At 40.9% G+C, this 25654-nt stretch overlaps 1 protein-coding gene across 1 annotated transcript; it reads right to left on the bottom strand.

The window, feature by feature from the left end:
- Positions 1-1192: 1192 nt before the first annotated feature.
- prlr.S (prolactin receptor S homeolog) lies at positions 1193-22035 on the bottom strand. The gene is made up of 8 exons (XM_041579150.1): positions 22024-22035; positions 20787-20938; positions 15150-15319; positions 10809-10969; positions 7356-7497; positions 3822-3921; positions 2599-2668; positions 1193-2369 (listed from the first exon to the last, which is right to left on the bottom strand). Exons 1-8 carry the CDS (start codon positions 22033-22035, stop codon positions 1389-1391), a joined length of 1788 nt encoding a protein of 595 aa, XP_041435084.1. The 3' UTR covers positions 1193-1388.
- Between the last annotated feature and the right edge of the window lie 3619 nt (positions 22036-25654).

Genomic DNA, 25654 nt, shown 5'->3' with positions numbered 1-25654 from the left:
AGTCCATCGATCAAAGGATTTTCCTTCGATCAAAAAAAGCTTAGAAAGCTTATGGGGAATTTCCCCATAGGCTAACATCGGTGCTCGGTAGGTTTTAGGTGGCAAAGTAGGCAGTCAAAGTTTTTTTAAAGAGACAGTACTTTGACTATCAAATGGTCGAATAGTCGAACGATTTTTAGTTCGAATCGTTCGATTCAAAGTCGTAGTCGAAGTAGCCAATTCGATGGTCAAAGTAGCCAAAAAAAACCTTTGAAATTCAAAGTATTTCTTATTCTAATCCTTCACTCGAGCTAAGTAAATGTGCCCCTTAGAGTTCAAAAGAAGATTTAATTTGCATGGGAACATGAGAGGAACATTCTAAGCCATCATGAAAGAAAAGCCAATAAAAATATGAACTCTTGCCTTTTCAGGGTTTCACATTTCTAAAATTCTGTCGATAGCTTTCAATACGTGATTGACAGTTCTAGCTACGAAAACGACTGAACTATCCAACATTGTCATGCCTGGCTGTACAGAAAAATAAACCATCGATATTGCTATACACACTCATATTTCCGTTTGTTTTGCTGGTTTTTTTTTTGTGTTTTCGGCGATTGCAACAATCCCTTTTATACCTCCATCAACAGAAGAGTGTACATCAATTTTATATAAAGTGACAAAATAACAAGCAGCTAATATAGAACAAACAAAATGTAAATTATTTGTTCTGTCTTGATCTTAAAGGATAAGTAAACCTTTAAAATAAGTGCATGTAAAATTGACGAGGGGGCTATTCTAAGCACTTTTGCAATGTACATTCATTATTTATTTATTTTTAATTCCAAAATATTAAAGGATACATGTACTGTTAATATGAATGAATTTTGTTCCAACAGCGCCACCTGCTGGTCAATTTCCCACCAGTCTGACCACCAAGTAGTCAAGGAAGTTGTCAGGAGAAAGAAAGAGGCTGCTCTGATGTTCTTCTGTTTAGGAAAGATGTGTGAAAGGTTTCTAATTTTATTCCTAAGCAGAAGAACATCAGAGCAGCCTTTTTCTTTCTCCTGACAACTTCCTTGACTACTTGGTGGTCAGACTGATGGGAAACTGACCAGCAGGTGGCGCTGTTATAACAAAATTAATTCATATTAACAGGACATGTATCCTTTAATATTTTGGAATTAAAAATAAATAAATAATGAATGTACATGGCAAAAGTGCTTTGAATAGCCCCCTCATCAATTTTACATTCACTTATTTCAAAGGTTTACTTATCCTTTAAACATCTCAGAATCTCTGAATACGAAGCAGAGGTCTCTGTGCAAGTAGTGTGTAGTCGTATTTAGTGCTAGAAATCCAACCGTTGTGATTACCTGATTTGGGGGAAAATATAAAAAGTCTCAGCTGGATTAAGAGAGAAAAGCTGAAGGATCCATGTAACCCATCCCACCAGCCTGAGTTCGACTTTCTGCATTCTGCACCAGCAAGAACATGTCCATTGGATTCGCCACTTGGCTTTGCTGAAACTTCAATTTCATTGGTTCGATGGTTACAGGATTTACCTGGTTAACTATTTCTTGCATTAACACTAAAACGTTGTTACCCTCCACCCTTTCCACTTTTGTATATTCTCTGTTGGGAACAAGAACAGAATATTGGTCAGTCCTGACGCTGTTTTCATTGTGTTTTGGTATGAGTGCTAGTGCATTATTTTGGTTGACTTTGTGGACTTCCACGTAGTCCATACTTCTAGCATTCTTAAAGGGAGGCTTTTCATTGGGCAACAAGTGCACTGTGTCGGCGTCAACACCTTTGGATAGCAAGTCTGCAAAATCACTAAGCTTTGTATTCTCTTCTTCATCAATGGTCTCTATGGTTTTAAAGTATCTTAGCTGGTTCTTGTCATCACATGGAATTAAAAGCCCATGCTTGCTGGCATTCATGGCACTAATAGCCAGATTAGTAATATCTTTTATATCCTGATAGGTCGATTTAGAAATTTGGTTTCCAGTTGATGGAGCATCTGGCCACACGTTTGACTTATTGTCATTAAAATTTGTAAAGGATCCATCCATTATTATACTCTGAGGTGGCCAGTGGTCATGGATCCCTCTGTCTGTACTTTCGACGCTTGGCTGTAGAACACACAGCTCTTTACAACCTTCGGAATGGGAAAAGGGGCTGTCACAGCTTCCTCTTCCGGAGTTATTGTCTGTCTCAGCCGGGCAGACATTTATATTCTGCTTTTGTGGACACCGATCGTGACCTGACATGAGATGCTGCTTGCTGTCATCCACTTCTAGGAACTCCACTAGAAGATCCTCGTAGTCGGACGTTGGGGGAAAACCTTGACAGCCAAGAGCACTCAAAAGCTCATCAGATTTCCCACTCTGTTAAATAAAAATACAGTTACTTATAGTTTTGATATTTTAAAGATACACATTTATCTGTGTCATAACAGCCACCCTAGAGCACCCTACTCTCGGGACTTATAGAGGACGTATCATACCATGTTTTTGTTTTTTATACTATACTTTATATTGTAAAACAGGTGTCTTCTGCAACTAAAGTGGCATTGATAGAGGTTTAATAGGTGATATTGCAAAAAGAAAGAATTACCTTTAGGAGCTGAGTGTCAAATCCCATAATTTTTGGTCCTGGCACAGGTGGCAATATACAAGACATCACACTAGACAAATGAAAGAAAACACATGTATTTAAAAGAAGTCAGTTGCAGAAGGAGGAACATAGCAAGGGATCTAGTCTGGTCTCCCTAAACAGAAGATCATTAAAGGAGAAGGAAAGCAACGGAAACAGTTTATTGCCCAAAAGTACAAGCTATAACACTGTATTTATTCTGCAGAATGCTTCACTATACCTGAGTAAACAGCTCTAGAAGCTCTCTGTTTGTTTAGGATAGCAGCTGCCATATTAGCTTAGTGTGACATCACTTCCTGCCTGAGTCTCTCCCTGCTCACTCATAGCTCTGGGCTCAGATTACAGCAGCGAGGGGATGCGGAGCAAACTGAGCATGCTCAAGCCCTAGCCCTGGAGGTTTAAGCTGAAAACAGGAAGTCTGATACAGAAGCCCATGTGTACACAATAGAAGGAAAGAAATGTGGTGTTTTAAACTAATGAAAATATCATATAGTGTTGCCCTGCACTGGTAAACCTGCTGTGTTTGCTTCAGAAACACTACTATAGTTCATAGAAACAAGCTGCTGTGTAGCAATGGTGGATATTGAAAAATGGCTATATGACACAGGTTAAATAGTAGATAACAGATAACATCATGTTCTACAGAGCTTATCTGCTATCTGCTGTGCAACTTGAACCTTTTCTCCTTTGAATGGCTGCCCCCATTGCTACACAGCAGCTTGTTTATATAAACAATAGTAGTGTTTCTGAAGCAAACACAGCAGGTTTACCAGTGCAGGGCAACAGTGGATAATATTTTTATTACTTTAAAGCAATTACATTTTTTGATGTTACTGGTCCTTTAATTTTAGTCTTTCCTTCTCATTAAAAGGTAAAATATCCCAAGAGAAAGAGCTGCAGTGTAGGGAAATTAAAGTATTTATGAAGCAGAGGTTGGTGGGTAGCAGTCTGCAAATTACACTGTATAAACACAACATGTTCCATCACCCATGCAATTCATTAGAAAAGCCAGTTCCAAGAAACTGGGTATTGTCTTAATGAGCTAACATAAATTTAGAAGGTGGTGTGTCTATGGCCAACGCAGGTTCCACAAGCAAAACTTTTCTGATTTTAATAATGTAGGGTCAGGCACTAAGCACAAGAGATGGGTTACTTATAAAACAATACAGAATCTCCCAATTTACCTGCATCTTTTTAATGCCATAGTCCAGATCATTGTCAAGCAAATCACAGCTGATAATGTACCAACTGATATCCACAGCATCAAGTCAGTTTTCTTTCCCCCTACACAAACAGATCAAGATATACAAACTTATTTTGTGTCAGCGCAGTTATGAGAGTTAGTCTTCATTAGAACATTAGATGGAGCAGGCCTGGATAAAACATTTGACCCAAACCAGCAGTCAAACTCCATATCAACATTTAAAAATGTTAAAACCTTCAAACCTTCTGAACCATGACTTTTCTTGGCCCCGTATTTATGTCCCCAACTTCTTCAGTATCTTTTTCCCCCATTGTTGCATTCCTGTAAGCAGCCATAACTTCCAACCTTCACCTTGTGCTTCTTGTAGATCAGTGATCCCCAACCAGTAGCTCGTGAGCAACACGTGGCTCTCCAACCCCTTGGATGTTGCTCCCAGTGGCCTCAAAGCAGGTGCTTATTTTTGAATTCCAGGCTTGGAGGCAAGTTTTGGCTGCATAAAAACCAGGTGTACTGCTAATGTAAGTTGACAATCCACATAGGGGCTACTAAATTGCCAATCACAGCCCTTATTTGGCACCTTAGGAAGATTTTTCATGCTAGTGTTGCTCCCCAACTCCTTTTACTTCTGAATGTTGCTCACGGGTTCAAACGGTTGGGCATCCCTGTTGTAGATAATAAATGTAGCCTTAGCAAGCAATGCCAATCATCTGGGCAACCACAGTTCTGAGTTGTGTAAAAAGGGCGTGGGGGAGAGGGTATTTATTCCACTTTACAAAGCACTGGTAAGTCCCTATCTAGAATATTCTGTGCAGTTTTGGTCTCAAGTGCTAAAACAGGACATTATTCAATTAGAGAAAGAGTCTAAAGAAGGGAAACTGAGCTGGTAAAGGTGTGGATAGTTTCGGTTATGAAGAAAGACTGGTTAAGTTGGTTTTGTTTACACTGGAAAAGAGGAACTTAATGAGGGATATGATGCCAATATATAAGGGGGCAATACAATAAACAAACTGATGCTTTATTTACCACTAGGTCCTTTCAACTGACACGAGGGAAACCATTTAGATTAGATGAAAGCCGGTTTCATCTTAATATTTTTAAAGGTTTTTCAATGAGAACTGTGAAGATGAGGAATTCTCTCCCTGAATTTGTTGTATGGAAAGATACATTATGATTAGATAGCTTCAAGAAGGAACGAGATGCCTTTTAGTGATGGGTGAATCTGACTCCTTCGCTTCACCGAAAATTTGCCAAATGTATTGGGCGACAATTTTTTACCCATTGGAGTCTATAGGCGTCTTTTTTATGCCGAAACCTGCCGAAAAAATCCGCTCATCATTAGATGCCCTTTTTTTTTTAGCAAGTGATGACATACCGACCTTGTGAAATAGCTTAGTACAAAGTTGATTCAAGGACTGATATGATTGCCAGTTTGGAATAAGAAATCTTTTTTTCAAATTGGCAAATTGGACAGACTATATACAGGTTATTTTTTGCATTCCTCTGGATCAGTTAGGCAGGTTTCCTAAGGAGGTTTTTTTACTATAAAATCCGAATTTTAAGTGGAAAAAAACCCCTCAAATTTTTCGTGATTTATTATACCCAGAGGCTGCTAAAAGTCTAAATCCAAAAATACTCCATCTCCAAGCTGTCGGGATCCTTTAGAAGCAGGGATGCATTGAATCCACTATTTTGGATTCGGCCGAACCCCGGAAATACCAAACCGAATCCGAACCCTAATTTGCATATGCAAATTAGGGATGTTAAGGAGAAAACATTTTTTACCTCCTTGTTTTGTGACAAAAAGTCAAACTATTTCCCTCCCGCCCCTAATTTGCATATGCAAATTAGGATTTGGGTTTGGTTTGGCCAGGCAGAAGGATTCGACCGAATCCAAATCCTGCTGAAAAAGGCCGAATTCTGAACCGAATCCTGGATTCGGTGCATCCCTATTTAGAAGTCAATGGCAAAGCTCACATTTCAAATTTGAAGATATCATGGTCTGTGCTAGATTTTTGTCCAAAAATCCCAAAAAAGGGTTTCAATCAATTTCACAAAAACTTTTAGTCTGCCTAAGACCAGAAAAATTATTTTTTTTTTCCGCAAAAAAAACAAATTTTTCTATTTTTTTTTAGGGATGCACCGAATCCACTATTTTGGGTTTGGCCGAACCCCCGAATCCTTAGCAAGGGTTTGGCCGAATACCAAACCGAATCCGAAAGGGGTGGAAAGGGGAAGACATTTTTTACTTCCTTGTTTTGTGACAAAACGTCACACGATTTCCCTCCGCACCCCTAATTTGCATATGCAATTTCGGATTCGGTTCGGCCGGGCAGAAGGTTCCGGTCGAATCCGAATCCTGCTGAAAAAGGCCGAATCCTGGCCGAATCCCTAATTTTTTTCTGAACTGATTTTATCGATTTTTTTCCTAGTGATTAATAAGGCCAAATCATGGATTCTAGTTTGGTCTGACTTTTTTTACTTAAAAAAATCTGAAAAAAATTATTCTTATAAATAACCCCCTTAGACATAACAGGTCAAACTCAATGGACAAGTGTCTTTTTTCAACCTATGTTACTATGTAAATAGACGGTATGCTGTGTGTTTTCTGTACACCTGATGCATTAAGTCTGCTCCATCTGCAGCTCGCTTCAGCATTAGGAAGAATGATGGGAGCTGCCTGCAGCCTACTCCCTAGCTGGAATGCTGTACTACCATTCACACCCTACAGAGATATAGTGAAAAGGGTAAATGTATTTCTATTAACACATTTCTGTGCAACACCCTTCTTAACACATGACTTGTAAACATTTTATATGCATCTTAAAAATAACTGACACGATATCTTTTTGTAACCTATATTTTCCTTGTGGCCTGGAATTTAAATGATTCGTTTTTTATAGAGTTTTTTTTCTAAAATAGCTCCTATGGCTTTCTATTCTTGGGTCACATGTGCAATTTGAAACGAACTGCAATGATTTCCATCTGACACACCTGTAATTTCACAGATAATTTGTGATCACATATAACATAGAAATTGCTCTCTGATGTAAAATAGGTTGTGGGCTTTTTAAAGGGGTGGGTCACGGTTAAAAATTTTTAAAACAGCATGAGTATAGAGAAATATTTTTGAGTTTAATGTATTACTTGTTTTTGGTCACTAAAGGTCTCTATCATGCTTTATTATGTATTCTATATTAAATGCAGATTCTGTAGCCAATATATTTATTATGACTAAATGTTGCCTAGCCTTGCTACAAACAAACAATAACAAAAAACAACATGGAAGAACAGCTAATTGATAATGGTTAATGTTGATAACAACGTTGGGTAACCCTGCTCCATCCTTACCCTGAACCTGCAGCTATCCGACCAACAACCAAGATGGGAACGTTTCTAGAGGGCGGAAGGATATCTAACCTTCCCACACACAACCCCCGACAGCTCTCAAAGAAACACAGAACAGCTGAGGTATTGCTCCCAAAAAACTCTTATTATTATTTGCAATGATACATACCACCAAGGATCTGTATATAACTTTCTTGGCTCCATTCACTCCAGTGCCCTGAATCTGGTTTGCATCGGACTTGGACCACGTAGTTCCCTCCTGGAGTTAAACCATACAACTTCAGTTTTAATTGATTGCCAACTGAATGTGCCTAAAACACAAGCAAGGTATGTTGTAAAGCTTATTATTGTATAGAAGTAAAAAATACAATTATAATATTATTATCATTATATTATATGTATATTATTGTTATAACTTCTGTTTCTATTTCCTTGAATGGACAATGAAAAACGAGGGCAAACCATACTGGGCCAGATTCAATTCAGTGAGAGAAGGTTATCTCATGGTTTATCACATGAAAACTCATGGACGAGAATCAATTTGAGGAGAAAAAAAAACCCTTTTCTCCAAATTCAGTTCCAGTTTTTTCCCATAGACTTCCATTGAGTTTTCATGTGATAAACAGCGAGAGAAGTTTTTCTGAATTGAATTGCATCTCAAATTGAATCTCGTCCATGACTTTTCTCAAGATAAAATTTTTCTCAGAAAAACTGATGCCCTCATTGTTTCAATGTAATACAAGCCCAACATATCAAGACTATTACCCAAGACTAGGACTATAGTCAGGTGATCCCACTGGTGTCTAATAAAAGGGCAGCCAAGTTTGGGTGTTTTACTTTGAAAGCAGCAAGTAAGTGTTAAATATATAATGAAGCAATAGAATTCTTAATAAATCAGATGCAAGTTGAGTGTAGGACTGGCCAGATATGGGATGACTTTGACGTATATTACAATATATAAACAACAATCCCTGTTTTGTTTAAAGGGTAAGGCATTTTTAGTAGCTTAAAGGAGAAGGAAAGTCTTCTTGCACTTGGGGGTGTCAAATGTTAGGCACCCCCAAGGGATTCTATTTACTTACCTAAAAGCCCGGGTTCTTCCAGTGAGCACCACGGTTTGTTTACCGGGGCAGACACATGCGCAGTAGAACGAAATAGGCGACTTTTTAGTTAAAGTTCAACTTTTCAATCTACTGTGCATGCGCAGCCACGCGAAGAAAGAGCAAGATGGAAGGGTATCGCTCTGTGCTGCTCGCTGGAATAACCAGCGGGTCGGTGCAGTTTTCTGCTGATAGGAGCACCAGCCTGAGGTTTTAGGAACACACCCAAGTGCAAGAACACTTTCCTTTTCCTTTAAAGTACAAAATGTTTCAATGTCCTTAATATATTGATAATGGATTGAGTGCAGAGGATCTCTTATATTTGTCTATCCCAACATATCAAGGACAAATATATTTGGACAAATACCAATCCTTGTCTAATCAAAGCCTTAACTCACCTATTTAATTTCGCTCTCAACTGGACTGTTTCCTTCTCAACTAAAACATGCTCTTGTCACCCCCATTCTCCAAAAAACCCTCTCTTGATCCCTCCAATCTTGACAACCTCCGACCTATCTCTCTGCTACCTTTCATCTCTAAACTACTTGAGGGCCTAGTCTACAACCGACTAACCTCATTCTTCTCTGACAATAACCTGCTGGACCCCCTACAATCTGGTTTTAAGCCACAACACTACACGGAAACTGCCCTGACTCGACAAACTAATGACCTTTTAACCGCTAAAGCCAACAATCATTTCTCACTACTAATACTGCTTTATCTCTCAGCCGCATTTGACACTGTAGATCACCCTCTCCTCCTCCAGTCCCTCCATTCGCTTGGTCTTCGTGACACAGCCCTGTCCTGGTTCTCTTCTTACATCACCAATCGTTCCTTCAGTGTCTCCTACAATGGAGTATCATCTTCTCCCCTACCTCTTTCTGTTGGGGTTCCTCAAGGCTCTGACCTGGGACCATTACTATTCTCCCTCTATACTTCCTCCCTCGGCAAATTAATCAACTCGTATGGTTTCCACTACCACCTCTATGCTGACGATACTCAGATCTATCTCTCATCTCCTGATCTCAACCCAGAACTCCTAACTCGCGTCTCCTCCTGCCTGTCCGCTATCTCTACCTGGTTGTCACAACGCTACCTTAAATTAAACCTCTCTAAAACTGAAATGGTTCTCTTTCCTCCAACTAACACCAATAACATCCCGGAAGTATCCATCATAGTTAACAATTCCACTATCACCCCCTCTCCCCAGGCCCGGTGCCTTAGGGTTAGCCTAGATTCTGCCCTGTCATTCACTCCTCATATCCAGTCACTTATTAAATCATGTCACTTCCACCTAAGGAACATATCCAAAATACGATCATTTATCACCCAAGATGCTGCCAAAATTCTTATTCACTCTCTCATCATATCCAGGCCCGGATTTGTGGAAAGGCCACCTAGGCCCGGGCCTAGGGCGGCAGGATTTTAGGGGGGCGGCATGCTGCCCAACCACACCCACATTGGTTCTAAAACACTGGGGATGCACAGGAGATGCATCATTTTTTACATTTCCCATGCGCCAATCCCCATTGCTCCTGTCCAGATGATGAAAATTTGCACGTATAAAGGGGAGGGGACAGGGGCGACGAACGGCAGTGGGCCTAGGGGTGCCCACTATGTAAATCCGGCCCTGATCATATCACGTCTAGACTACTATAACTCTCTTTTAATTGGCCTTCCCCTCCAGAGACTGTCACCTCTCCAGTCCATAATGAACACTGTTGCGAGGCTCATACACCTCAGCAACCGCTCCTCCTCTGCCTCGCCATTCTGTCACTCCCTGCACTGGCTTCCATTACCTTTCAGAATCAAATTCAAATTAATGACACTGACTTTCAAAGCACTTCATAACTCTGCCCCACCCTACATCTCTGAACTCGCTCCTCTACTGACCTGCTACTCAACTCTTCTCTCATTCACTCCTCACATGCTCCCATTCAAGACTTTGCAAGGGCTGCACCCCTCCTCTGGAACTCTCTCCCATGGTCTGTCTGACTTTCTCCAAACCATTCTGCTTTCAAGAAATCTCTTAAAAGCACTTCTTTCGAGAAGCCTACCCTCACTCTGCTTAACTACCAAACGCAACACCACATACAGTACCACATTTCTCACCCACTTAATTCGATCTTGCCCACTCCCACACCTTGTGTATTACTCCCTTCCCTTTAGAGTGTATGCCTATGCATAGGGCCTTCCTCACCTTTTTGTACCTGTATTGATTGTGATGTATGTAACTCCATATGTTCTATGTATATAATTCATGTTATTTAGTTGTATAATCACATTTACTTTACAGTGCTACGCAATATGTTGGCGCTATATAAATACATGTTAATAATAATAATAATAATAATATTAATAATAATATTTCATGTGTAAGAACTATGGTACATATGAAGCCGTTTGGTTGCTTAGCCGTTGTGAACAAAATTTTCCAGGAGCCTCAAAAAGATTCAGAGAGAAGTGTTCACAGGAGCAACAGGATGACAACATTTCATATCATCAAGCGCTCTTGCCCTCACCTCCCATTCCTGCTCTTTCTCTTCCTTTAATCGCACTTCGTACTTGAGGGTTAACCATCCAGATTGCACATCAGCCATGTCCGGTGGATGCCACTTCACCAACAGGTCATGGTGCCCATCTTCGACAGTAAGCGACAAATTTGTAGGAGGGTATGTCTCAACTGGAAAATAAAGAAAGAATATATATATATATATATATATATACATACTGTACACGACTCCCAGACTATGTGAATTGTGTCAGGGATATTCTCAAGGTGGTGACTTTTGCTACAACATCAAATCTCTACTACTGCCCTAGTCACCCACTGATCTCCCTAAAATGGCTACTCAGCACAATGTCGGTGTAGCTGGTGCAAACAGTACAGGTATGGGACCTATTATCCAGAACACCTTGAGACCTTGGGTATTCCAGACAACGGCACATTTATCAAACATTTCATTCAATTCATGGGAGGTTATTTAAGAGAAAATTTGAACTTGTAAAACTCGGACTAATTTTACAGACGAAAACTCGAATCGAATTTGATTGATATTCGCCTAAACTCAAATCAAGTTTTTTCTCCAAAGAAAAACTTGAATGTCAGGAAGGCTATTAACAAGAATTCAAGAAACGGATTGCACACTTGATTTACAAAAATAATAAATGTTTATTACATCAAAGAAAAATTACAAAAATAAATAACTAAAAAGGCAGACCTTTTCTTTTTGATTATTTATTATTTGTGCCCCTGAGGAAGACCACTATGGTCGAAACGCGTTGGGCTCACCAATTATTATTTTTGTAAATTGTGTAACCCCCTTTTTCTTTGATGTAATAAACATTTTTTATTATTGTAAATCAAGTGTGCAATCCGTTTCTTGGATTCTTGTATGTTAGCTTTGGAGACCCACATCGGGAAGCTCCTATGGATTAGCACCTCCTAATTCTTACTCGACATTTAGGAAGGCTATTAATTAAAAATGGGTCACTGGACTTCTCCCATTGACTTCCACTTACCATTGACTTTTGAGGTGGTGAATAGTCGAATTTTAATTAATCCCAGGGTAAAGGTTTAATAAATCTTGAAATTCTAAATTGAGTATGCATTATTCCCAATTCGAATTTGTGAGTTTTGACCAAAAAAACTTAGAAACTTAGAAAACTTAAAAACTTAGAAAATTCGAATTTCTTATTCGACCCTAAATAAATCTGCCCCTTAATGTCATTCGGATCTTTATACCTTAAGTCTCCTAGAAAATCATGTAAACATTAAAAAAAAAAAGCAATAGGCTGGTTTTGCTTCCAATAAGGATTAATTACTGTATATCTTAGTTGGGATCAAGTACAAGCTACTGTTTTATTATCACAGTGAAAAAGGATATCATTTGTAAAATTTAGGTATGGGTACCTATTTATTTCAATGAACAAAAATTCAAAAACTTTAATTCAATTGCATGGGTATCTCCCTTAGTAAGTATAAGTTGGCTGGAAAATATGGGTGCCCTTTAAGGAACAAATGGCTGTTGTTGTGCTGTTATAAATCCAGATTCATAGGCCATATCGTATTAAAACAAAATTTCTTCTTTCCATTCCCAAGGCTGGACACACCCCAGAATAGATCCTCATTGGTTTTATGTGGAACAGAGTTGATCTATGAAATTCCACCCTGTACAGCTTGCTAGTAAATTCCCTTGGTCTTCCAGCTGTCTTTGGGATGTCATCAGTAGTGATGGGCGAATTTGTCCCGTTTCGCAGAAAAATTTCCCGCGAAATGCAAATTTGGACGCCCACGTCAATTTTGATGCCGGTGTTAAAGTCAATGGATATCCGAATAATGTTGACTCTTTGCGCCTGGCAAATTCATTCACCCATCACTACTCATCAATCCTTAAGTACAGCAATTATCAATGGAAACACCCATTGCCACAAGGAATATATACTGTACGGCTTACACTGTTCATACGCAAACAGATCTGCTCATTTGCTTAGGTCACAAAAAATAAACAGGTATTTGCCCGATTTGGCCACCTCTATGCAGGACCAAGTTGTGTTGATGGGTTTGGCATCCTGATAGGATTTTTACATTTTCCCAACATATAAATGGATAACTTTGTACCTTTATTCATAAAAATAATAATTCAATAACCAGTTATGTAATTTGTACTATTTTGCCAATATCATCTAATCAGTTAGCACAAGGTGATAAAGAATATATAATAATATATACAGGGAGGCATCTGCCTGGAGAACATCCTAATAAATTAACTTGGCACCACCACTCCTGTTACTATCAGGATTGCAAGCTCTTGGCAAATATCTCAATTTATTTTAAACTATATGAGGATTGGCCATGGTTTTGAGCACATGCATCTAGTCTAGTAATTCAAACCAACCAAAATTTGCTTTCAAAAAGGTGATTAGTAAATCCTCCCTGATAATTGGTTGCTATGGGTTACTAGACCTGGTGATATTCCTTACATTACTTGAACAGCCTGTAAATATCTCCCCTCTGCCATCACTCATAAGCATTTGTACTGTGAGCTATATGAGCTACATCTGCTTGTGGTTAAGCATTGACATGGCCTGAATGGTTAATTTATACCCTTGTCATTCTTTACAAGGATGGAATTTTCTAAAACATCCCAGTAGAGGGAAAAAGCAAACACTAATCCAGTACCACCAAGCAAGGTCAATATTTGTTCGGTCATTTCCCTTCTGTAAATCCATCTATCAGTAAGTAGGTGCTTTACTTTCCCTTGATATTCTCAGCGTCATATTTTCATGGACAAACATTCTCTAGGAATGAAGTGAGAGTGGGAACAGAGACGCAGTGAAATGAAGTGGACAGGGAGGCGCGGGAGAAGTCTCTTGAGAACACGTGAATGCAAATCAGAGCAACTGTCTCACAAGAAACATGACCAGCGGCGTAACTATAGAGGAACAAACCCCACAGTAGCAGGGGGCCTGGGGAATAGGGGGGTCTGCTTCCCCAATAGCTAATTTTAAAAACCCTCCTCCACAGCCGCTCTCTTACCTGCAGGGAGGAAGGGGATCGCAAGGCGGGTGGGAGTGGGCTGTGTAGGGGCGGGAAGTGGGCGGGAGGATGGGGATCAGAGTGTGTCGGGCCCCTCTAAAGATATTTTTGCAGAGGGGGCCTGGGGAATAGAGGGGTCTGCTTCCCCTATAGCTAATTTAAAAAACCCTCCTCCTTAGCCGCTCTCTTACCTGCAGGGAGGAAGGGGATCGCAAGGCGGGTGGGAGTGGGCTGAGTAGGGGCGGGGAGTGGGCCGGCAGAGGTGGGAAGTGGGCGGGAGGATGGGGATCAGAGTGTGTCGGGCCCCTTTAAAGATATTTTTGCAGAGGGGCCCGACACACACACACACACAAACTGGACTCAGAAATTCTGTTGTGTACAATTACAATATAGTCTGGAGAATAAGGGATATGGTAACCCACTGTCCTACTATTAAAGTAGAACTAACCCCCCGTTAATCAAAAATCCCCATCCCCTTCCCCCCTCACTGCTTTCTCCCTCGTTAGTAACTCAGTGGAAAAAGTATCCCTGTCATGTACCGGGGTATATTCATGCAGAGTAGCGCGGCGGAGCTCTCCGACACCATCTTCTGTATCTTTGGATTCTCTTCTTTTCCTTCAGCAATCTTCAAAGCTTTCCGTGCATGTGCAGTAGGCACAAATACTAGAATGGGTCCAACTGTGAATGCGTTAAAAAGCTCCGTGCCGGTGCTCACTTCCGCGAGGAACCAGAAGATACAGAAGATTCTGTTGGAGAGCTCCGCCGCACTAGTCTGCATGAATATGCCAAGGTACATGACAAGGACACTTTTTCCACTGAGTTACTAAAAAGGGAGAAAGCAGTGAGGGGGGCCAATGGACAGAAGGGGATTTTTGGTTAATGGGGGGTTCGTTCTCCTTTAAAGGGCATGTAAAGGCAAAAAAATAAAATCCCATTTTTACTTTCTTTAATGAAAAAGAAACCTATCTCCAAAATACTTTAAGCAAAAAATGTGTACCGTTTTTATAAGAAACCTGACTGTAGGCTGTTTGGGATATAAACATAGTTGCCATGACTTGTGGTAGCCTTGACAAACGTAAGCCTAGCGTGAGAGTCTGGGATTTCCTGGCGCCGGCAGAGGAATAGTGGCAACCTTGTGAGCTGAAAGGCTTATGATAAAAGATGTTGAGCTGAAAGAGGACTTTGTGGCTCATTAGGCTTAATCTATGGTGTTTTCAACTGGTTAGAGATAAAAGCTTCTTCCATGAAACTCCACGTTACAAAGCAAACACATAAGATTCACATGACCGCGAAGCAGCTTGCACAACAGTTATATCAAGCTCACCTATGTAAGTCGTATCCACGCTCAATTCTTCGGACACATTGCTGCCCAGGGCATTGGTGGCATTCACATAGATGTGATAAAAGACCCAAAACGAGGTGTGCGCTTTGTCGAAGTAGCAAGAGTTTAGGCCGGAGGTCTCGTAGTCTGGGCATTCATATATTTTTGGGTCACTGTAGAAAACAAGTCACAGCAGGGTTAATATATTGATATAATACACAAAAGCCTTTAATATCTTGTAAATGATATCCTTATAAACGGTGACTAGTGATGTCATCAGTTATAAATGGTGAGGAGTGATGTCATTTTGGTCACATGACTCACTAAAACGTTATTACATATATTTGTTTTCCAAAAAGGGGTACTTTATATATATATATATATATATATATATATATATATATATATATATATATATATATATATATATATATATATATATATAAAATAAATAAAGTACCCCTAGTTGGAAAATATGAGGATATTAGAAGTCTCCTCGGAGTTCCATGCCCTGTATAAAACATTGCTAGCTCACCCCAGCTACAATTTCTACAATTTACTGTTTACTTCTGGATGATGAGATGTAACTAACAACAGAAACTGTGTTATCACTCCCTCAAGGCTTCTGACTACTGAATGTCCAGACAGCTAAACTTTAAAGGGGTTGTTCACCTTCAAACGATTTTGACGCCATAAAAGTCTATGGGCGTCATTTCCACGGCGAAACAAGGCAAAAAAAATTGCCCATCCCTAGTTTCAGATAGTACACCAGAAATAAATACTTTTTCCAATTACTTTCTACGTATGACCATTTTTCTAATATTGAAGTGTAAGTCTAATTTTTCTCCTTTCTAAAGCAGCTCTGGGGAGGGGGGTCGCCGACCCTCTAAAACAGGGGTCCCCAATTTTTTTTAACTCGTGAGCCACATTTAAATGTAAAAAAGGGTTGGGGAGCAACACAAACATAAAAAAATTCCATGGGGATGTCAAATAAGGGCTGTGATTGGCAGTTTGGTAGCCCCTATATGGACTGGCAGCTACAGGAGGCTCTTTTTGGCAATACACTATTTAAACAACCAAAACTTGCCTCCAAACCAGGATTTCAAAAATAAGCACCTGCCTTGAGGCCACTGGGAGCAACATCCAAGGGGTTGGTGAGGAACATGTTACTCACGAGCTAGTGGTTGGGTACCACTGCTCTAAACTGTTCTAAATTAATACATTTAGTTGATACATTTCTTATCTTTGTCGCTGCTGAGCAGAATCCCTGAGTTTCATTACAGGCAGCTGTTAGACTTGATACAATAGTTGCTAATATTCTAGAGATGCTGCTCAGAAATGTATCAACTTAGGGGCAGATTTATCAAGGGTTGAAGTGAAAATTCGAAGTAAAATACTGTAAATTCGAATTTCGAGCTATTTTTGTCTACTTCGACTATCAAATAGGCCAAAATTAGATTTTTCGAATATCGCAATTTATCATGTACTGTCTCTTCGACTTTGACCATTCGTCATCTAAAAGCTGCCGAATTGCTGTTTTAGCCTATGGGGGACCTCCTAGAACCTGTTTGGAGTCATTTGGTCGACTTTGAAAAAGCAAAGTTTTTTTTGGGTAAATACTTAGTTTCGAATTCAATCGAATTCGCTAAAACTTCAATTTGAACGATTCGAATACAGCCTATTCAAATTTTGATTGGTCTTTTTTTATTGGAAATTTATTGGAATTTCGAAGTTGTGGGAGTTAAAAAAAACTCCCATTACTTTGAAATTTGACAATTGATAAATCTACCCCTAAATGTTGCAAAATTGTAACAGTTTAGAATCTGCGCCTGAATTACTGAGCTGCCAAACTCAAACACCAGAGACACGAACATTCAACTTTACACTTAGATTTTGAAAAAAATGGTAAAAGAAATAAAAAATGGATAGTGATTGAAAAAAGTCTTTATTTGTAGAGAACAATCTGAAAACAAGTAGATTGATAAAGTGATTGGAAGGTGAACAACCCCTTTAAGCTACTGATGAACTACAACAACACATACGGAGAGCTGTCTTTTGGGGGAGGGAACATAAAAACATGGATCCCCAGTGTGATGCAAAACAACAGTTGTAGTAAAGCAATATGGTGACAGTAACAGTTTATGTCATGGTTGCCCAATCCATGGCTTTTTAGTTGAGGTGGGTGACAACACACTTGAAATTCCTCTTCGTTACTCTTAACGCTAATTGTCTGGACCCTGGCAATTATTTCTCAGAAATGCTGATAATCGCCTGACCTGCAAGTGCACCACAGGGTCTAGTTGATTACAATTCAGGGCAATGGAGGGCCCACATGAGTCCCTAATAGTGATGGGTGAATTTGTGGCGAATTTCCGTGTTTTGGCGCCGGTGAATAAATGTGCGAAATTGCAGTGAAAATGCCCAGGTAACAATTAAAGGCATCAAATTGTCGCCGGAATAGTTGCCAGAGTCAAAAAAATTGACGCCGGCATCAAAATTCGCCTTTTAGTGAATTTCGCTAATTTTCCGTCAAATCAGGAGAAATTTGCCCATCACTAGTCCCTAAGGCATAACCTTATTTTTCAGACCAATCTGTTCTTTATAACTGACCAGTACAATGTTACTTTGGACTTTATATCGTGTGAGAATAATCTGTGGCCATGTTTTACATTGACTTTGCAAGATAAGGGTCCAGGGCCACATTCCTGTTTCAGAGAATTAGAAGCGATGAGTACAAAGGACATCCTTTTTCCTAGTAAACATGAGATATAAATCTGTCAAAAGGTCACAATTGTAATGAAATAACTTCTATCTACTGCAGAAGTTGCCTCAAAGGTAAATCTGAAAAAAGAAACTTTCTAAATACAATCAATTAAATATGCTGCATTGTCTATGAAATAATCACATTTATTGTCACTATTCCTCTCTCAGCATCTGTTTCTCTTCATTCTGTCTTCATGCAGCAGTTGGGTGTCAGATATTCATTGACAGTTAAGCTGGCCATAGATGTTGAGATTTTTAAAAGATCCGATAGTGATTGTGAGACCACGATCTTCTCAGAACGATCGTACGATCGTACGAATTTACCATCAACTAAAAAGACCAATTTGCCAGGAAAACAAAGGGGAGCTGCCTGGGGCCGACAAAGATTTTTTGACCTGGCCGATCAATTTCCCGACAGATGTCGGCCGAAAAATCGTAAGATGTACGATCGTTCGAATACCACTAACCGCACGATAATTTCAAAGGATTGGTCGGGCTTCCCTAAAATCGGTCGTTCGGCAAGAAGAATCGCCGCGTCTATGGGGAGCTTAAGATCCAATATATCTTATAGGGGGGGGGCTCCCTTTCCTAGCAGATGTATTAGAGGTCACTCAAATAACTGATTTCAGTACAAACAAAATCTAACAAAATTACTGCCTTTTGCACAAATTTTGCATGTAGAGAGACATAGCGGTTTATTTATCAAGCTGCGAATTTCTTTCAGTATTTCTAAGATAAAAATCCGTGCAACTCCGAATTCCCGAATGGACCTTATTTATCATTCAAAAAAATAGGTTCGGTCAAACTTCGGACCTTTGCCCAAAAAGTGCGTAGTTTTCGGGTTTTTCCGAAAAAAACAGAAATATTCTGGACTTTTCGGCCCAAAATCATCGGTACTAACAGTAGCGCAGAGACTGGGACCTTCCCCATTGACTAATACAGGACCCAGAGAGCTTTAAGATTTCAGATTCAGAGTTTTTATACCATTGGGCTTTAATAAATCCCGAAAAATTCTGATTTTTTTTTAAGGTCCGAAAAATCCGAATTTTTCGGATTTTGTGTATTCGTAGCTTAAAAAATCACCCCCATAATGTCTGGTGATTTTAATAGAGTGAGCTCTAATACATCTTCTAGGCAAAAGGAGCCCCCCTATAAGATATATTGGATCTAACTGTCATGAATATCTGACACCCAACTGCTGCATGAAGACAGAATGAAGAGAAACAGATGCTGAGAGAGGGATAGTGAAGATAAACTTGATTATTTCAGAAACGGTACAGAATGTTTAATTCATTATGTAAAGGAAACTTCTTATTTCAGTGTGCTGAAGCTTCTATACAATTTTCATGTTTGCAATAGATCTCCTTTTAGCTTGATGGGTATGTGTCTTTTTTCAGCCTCTGCTGCAATGTTTTGTTACTATAGTTTCCTCCTGCTTCATTTCCCTGACTCACTCATTACAGCACTTTAGCTCACTGGCACAATATCTTGTATATAGACTGTAAAATATGTAAGTGTACTGGAACAGGCAGTGTGCACATTCATAAGTAACGCTTTGCAGCTGACCCCCGCCTGCTCGTCTGAGACGGCCCAAAACAGCAATGAAAATACTGGTGGACTGGCAGGGGAAGAGTTTTTCCTTACTGCAAACAAACTATTCACATTCATTACATGTCAGCCTGGCCTCTGAAACAGACTTCTCGTATTCCACGTTCATTAGAGGCTGGTGGCTGCTTGCCACAGGGATCCTGCATGGGGTCAAACACGGTGGCCTATACAAGATAGCTACAAGCCCGAGACATTTTAAAACTCTGTTTATATTAGACAAAAATGCAGAAATCATAAAGCAAGCTTTTAGGGTTGAGACTAGGGATGCACCGAATCCACTATTTTGGATTCGACTGAACCCCCGAATCCTTTGCGAAAGATTCGGCCGAATACCGAACTGAATCCGAATGCATATGCAAATTATGGGTAGGAAGGGGAAAACGTTTTTTACTTCCTTGTTTTGTGACAAAAAGTCACGCGATTTCCCTCCCTGGCCTTATTTGCATATGCAAATTAGGATTCAGATTCGTCCTGGCAGAAAGATTCAGCCAAATCCGAATCCTGCTGAAAAAGGCAGAATCCTGGCCAAATCCCGAACCGAATCCAGGATTCGGTGCATCCCTAGTTGAGACACATGGGCAGATTCGGGGAGATTTAGTTGCCTCACGAGGAAACTTCGGGCGACTTCGGAAAACGGAGCGCCACGTGTGCTTTAGCGCAGGCGACTTTTCATTATAGCGGACAGGAAGACACGTAAAGGCAGTTCGGGGAGATTGACGCCCAGACGAAGAGGCGATTAGTCAACAGGCGACTAAATCTCCCCGAATCTATCCGTGTGTCACAACCCTTAAAGTAGGGTTCCCATATCTCCCACTCTTCCCAGGTTCATTCTGTGCATCACAGTGTCACAGCAAACATGGAAAAACAATAAATCACTTTGTCAATAGTGATGGGTGAATAAATTCTGCGTTCTGCGTTTTGCCTCCGGCAGATAAATTTGTGAAACTGCTGCGAAAAATCCGCTGCAAAAAAATTTCGGCACGAGTCAGAATAATCACGCGCATAAACATTGTCGCACGTCATAATTATTCATTGACTTTAATGCATTTGGCCAAAATAGGCACCCGTATGTCATGGGCGTCGAAATTGACGCGCGTCAAAATAATTTTGACGCCCATTGACTTAAACGAGTTTCGCAAATTTTTCGCCGTTTCACGGGAAAATTTCCACATTTTCCGGTGAAGTGGAACGGGACAAATTCGCCCATCACTATTTGTCAATCAAAACACAAGCATTTACAATGGGACCAAAAGAAAGCAATGCCTTTACTTTTCTTTTCTGTAGAGGAGGCTGTAGTTGGTCGGAAGTCCTCCATCCGAGGCCGGTTTCCACCAGCAGGAAAAAGTCACTTTTTCGTAAGAGCGGCATTTGATGATCTCGGGTTTCCCAGGGGGGGACTGCGCTGTAAGACAGAATGGTGTGTATTACTGGCACAGACACTCGCTATCAGCAGAAGAAAATGTTTCCTGACTAATGCCAAATGAAATCCATATTAAATCAACTTTAAATAGACGCAAATAATAAAAAATAAAAAACAATTGCAAATTGTCTCAGAAAATCACACTCTACGACATACTAAAAGTTAATTTAAAGGTGAACAACTCCTTTAAGTACAGTATAAGGGTGCATTACTATCCATGTATTTTACAATAGTGGGTAATTATGTATGGCTTTTGTATTAGGTTGTACCAGTCCTATTCAAAGGGCCCCGCGTCAAATCGCCTCTTCTTCGGTTGACTGATCCCCCTGAACTGCCTTCCCGCTGGCTACAATCTAAATCGCTGGCGGGATGCACTCGGAGCGATTTGTTCCTCGCGGGGAAACTTCAGGAGACTTTGGAAAAAGAAGTGCTCTGAGTGCCATCGATTTAGATTCTAGCCGGCGGGATGACATTGTGGGGAGATTAGCCGCCCAAAGAAGAGGCGATTTGTGGCTGAGCGACTAGTCTCCCCGAATCTCCACGTGTGTCTCTGCCATAATGAGGAAACTTCAGGAGACTTCGGAAAACGAAGTTCTCCGAGTGCCATCCCAGTAGGGTTGCCACCCGGACGGTATTTTACCAGCCTAGCCGGTAAAATACCGGCCGGGGCCGGTATTACAAATTTACCTGCAATGTAGCTGCCAGTAATTTGTAATACCTATAACAAAAGCCCTTGGCCCTCCGGCAGAAACTCACCTCTCCTTTGTCTTCTGCCCCTCTCGCGATGCGGCCCCGCCCCCTTTTGCATCACAACGCACGCGGCTCAGCCCCTTTTTACGTCACAGCGTTACCACCCCCCATCACTGGCCGCTAATTTTTTTTAAAAAAGGTGGCAACCCTACATCCCAGCAATTTAGATTCCAGCCGACAGGAATGTATTGTGGGGAGATTATTCGCCCGAATTAGAGGTGACTAATCTCCCCGAATATCCACGTGTGTCTCTGCCCTAAAGGAAAGGTATAAAAATCTATGGGGGTTTAGTCAAATGTTAGTCACTCCCCCCCCCCTGTGAATACAATCTCTTACCTGGGACTTCATGGTTTCAAACAGTTTTCAAAGAGCCCAGGGTACAGGCAAGTGATTTTTTTTTTTTACACTTTCCATCCTTGTAGATTAGGTTTTCTTTTTTTTTAGATTTTCGTTTCCTCTACGGACTCCTTCTTTCTAGTAAACCCACATGTTTATCCAGGTGAGCTGTTCCCTAAGGGAATATCTGCCAATAGGTATTTAGTCTGTGTGTGGTGGAGTCTGGGTCTCATTAGCTCAAACGAATGGAAAGTTTTGCTCAATAAAATCACTGCCAGATTATTTTGGGTCAGAATGCAGCTTGCGGATCGGTATTGCTGACCATAAATATTGCAAGGAAACTAAATTATTCTTTACTTAAGCTCTGAACTACATTACCCAGCATCCTGTGGGTTTAGGAGACTGACGTCACTGATTGAAGGAATGTGAAATATCCTGCTTATTTGTAACCACAATTCTCAAACTCGTTTTACTGAGGGGTTTATGTCTGACTTCATTATGGCAAGGTAAGCTGTGAATCCACTATGTGTCCATGGAACTGCCTTGCTGTTTATTTGGAATCAGATCGCAGACAGACTACATAATGTATTTAATATATAAAACCAGCTGTTGGGCTTGGGTATATTTCCAGGAGTCCTGAGATTTGATTCAACAAATAGTCAGTTTTGGGTCAGTTGGGGATGCTGGGACTTGTAGTTAAAGTGGCCACCTGGATAGTATTGTCCCAGCCTAGATAGAAAAAATTATACTTGATGCCAAGATTATTGAGAACTCAGGATAAAAAAAGAATCTAGGAAATCCAGTATATCTTTTTTTTCCCCAGAAAAGTTGCAGCCTATTTACCCCAGGGAGATGGGGGGTTAATAACCTGGCTGTGATGAGAAAATTCTGTGCATGTGCTACAAGTACTCAGTGAAGAGTAAAACAAAATCACTGTCACATTCCAGGGCTGCCATTGACTCTCAAAGTTCCAGAAACCCCATGTACGTTCCTTTCATGTTAAACCAATTGAGTGATTAATGGGGTGTGCCTTCAGACATGGGGCCCCCTCTGGAACTACTTGTTTAATGGGACACAAATGCTCCTTTAAAAGCAGCCCGGTGTAATGTTAACATGGAGTTGACATGTCTAATTCAACATGATGCCTTTACAGGGGATATGACACAGGGTTTAACATGAACTGCGCTGCATTAGTCCCACTAATCACAACACAAACATGTAACAAAATGACCACTTCTCTGTTTGCCCAGTCTCCTAATAGCTGCCATGTTCCTGATTAACCCCTTTGGATCTTCAGATTGCTGCTTGAAGGGAAGAGAATGAACCTCTGCAGTCTCAAAGTGGCCCTAAAGGTATTTTTGTGTCCCCAAGACTGTGCAAGGGTTTCAAGGACTTCCATGAGTGCAGAACATCAACATTTTATGCTTCCTTCATACAAGATCAAAGACTAGTAGGGACAGGCTCACCATTAGCCATAGCCAGAGCATCAGTCTGAGGGGATTATCTACTACTGAGGATTATTATCTATAAAAGAACAAAGTTAGAGAGCCAGGAAGTATCAGAGGCTCTGAGTCAATGTCTTTGTTCCAATCCGGTCAACCAGCTTATTAAGTGGCAACTAATAGCATTTAGTTTGCATTTCCCCTCTGTCACACTTGGTTTATCATTTCAAAAAGATTACTTCATCAGATGGTTCAACAGGGTTTAATGTGTATTTTCACTCTGCTCTGCTATACTTGGAGCTGGTCGGAAACAACATGTCCCTAAAGCATCTGCATGAGCTGTCTTTCCTGGGGATAATAGCACCTGAAAAGGAACTGTGACTGTGGGATAGCAGGTATAGTAGGGAGAGATAGTGCCTATAGTAACAGTGCATAATAGTCTCTGGGAAGGGAGTGTGACTGTGGGATAGCAGGTATAGTAGGGAGAGATGGTGCCTATAGTAACAGTGGGATAATAGTCTCTGGGAAGGGAGTGTGGACTGTGGGATAGCAGGTATAAGTAGGGAGAGATGGTGTCTATAGTAACAGTGGGATAATAGTCTCTGGGAAGGGAGTGTGACTGTGGGATAGCAGGTATAGTAGGGAGAGATGGTGCCTATAGTAACAGTGGATAATAGTCTCTGGGAAGGGAGTGTGACTGTGGGATAGCAGGTATAGTAGGGAGAGATGGTATCTATAGTAACAGTGGGATAATAGTCTCTGGGAAGGGAGTGTGACTGTGGGATAGCAGGTATAGTAGGGAGAGATGGTGCTATAGTAACAGTGGATAATAGTCTCTGGGAAGGGAGTGTGACTGTGGGATAGCAGGTATAGTAGGGGGAGATGGTGTCTATAGTAACAGTGGGATAATAGTCTCTGGGAAGGGAGTGTGACTGTGGGATAGCAGGTATAGTAGGGAGAGATGGTGCCTATAGTAACAGTGGATAATAGTCTCTGGGAAGGGAGTGTGACTGTGGGATAGCAGGTATAGTAGGGAGAGATGGTATCTATAGTAACAGTGGGATAATAGTCTCTGGGAAGGGAGTGTGACTGTGGGATAGCAGGTATAGTAGGGAGAGATGGTGTCTATAGTAACAGACAGTGGATAATAGTCTCTGGGAAGGGAGTGTGACTGTGGGATAGCAGGTATAGTAGGGAGAGATGGTGCCTATAGTAACAGTGGATAATAGTCTCTGGGAAGGGAGTGTGACTGTGGGATAGCAGGTATAGTAGGGAGAGATGGTGCCTATAGTAACAGTGGGTAATAGTCTCTGGGAAGGGAGTGTGACTGTGGGATAGCAGGTATAGTAGGGAGAGATGGTGCCTATAGTAACAGTGGATAATAGTCTCTGGGAAGGGAGTGTGACTGTGAGATAGCAGGTATAGTAGGGAGAGATGGTGCCTATAGTAACAGTGGATAATAGTCTCTGGGAAGGGAGTGTGACTGTGGGATAGCAGGTATAGTAGGGAGAGATGGTGCCTATAGTAACAGTGGATAATAGTCTCTGGGAAGGGAGTGTGACTGTGGGATAGCAGGTATAGTAGGGAGAGATGGTGTCTATAGTAACAGTGGATAATAGTCTCTGGGAAGGGAGTGTGACTGTGGGATAGCAGGTATAGTAGGGAGAGATGGTGCCTATAGTAACAGTGGATAATAGTCTCTGGAAGGGAGTGTGACTGTGGGATAGCAGGTATAGTAGGGAGAGATGGTATCTATAGTAACAGTGGGATAATAGTCTCTGGGAAGGGAGTGTGACTGTGGGATAGCAGGTATAGTAGGGAGAGATGGTGCCTATAGTAACAGTGGATAATAGTCTCTGGGAAGGGAGTGTGACTGTGGGATAGCAGGTATAGTAGGGAGAGATGGTGTCTATAGTAACAGTGGGGTAATAGTCTCTGGGAAGGGAGTGTGACTGTGGGATAGCAGGTATAGTAGGGAGAGATGGTGCCTATAGTAACAGTGGATAATAGTCTCTGGGAAGGGAGTGTGACTGTGGGATAGCAGGTATAGTAGGGAGAGATGGTGCTATAGTAACAGTGGATAATAGTCTCTGGAAGGGAGTGTGACTGTGGGATAGCAGGTATAGTAGGGAAGATGGTGTCTATAGTAACAGTGGATAATAGTCTCTGGGAAGGAGTGTGACTGTGGG

Source organism: Xenopus laevis, chromosome 1S (genome assembly GCF_017654675.1).
Source record: "Xenopus laevis strain J_2021 chromosome 1S, Xenopus_laevis_v10.1, whole genome shotgun sequence".
Lineage (NCBI taxonomy): Eukaryota > Metazoa > Chordata > Amphibia > Anura > Pipidae > Xenopus > Xenopus laevis.
The sequence above is the reverse complement of the archived record's forward strand: the minus strand, read 5'-3'. Positions and strand labels throughout refer to the sequence as shown.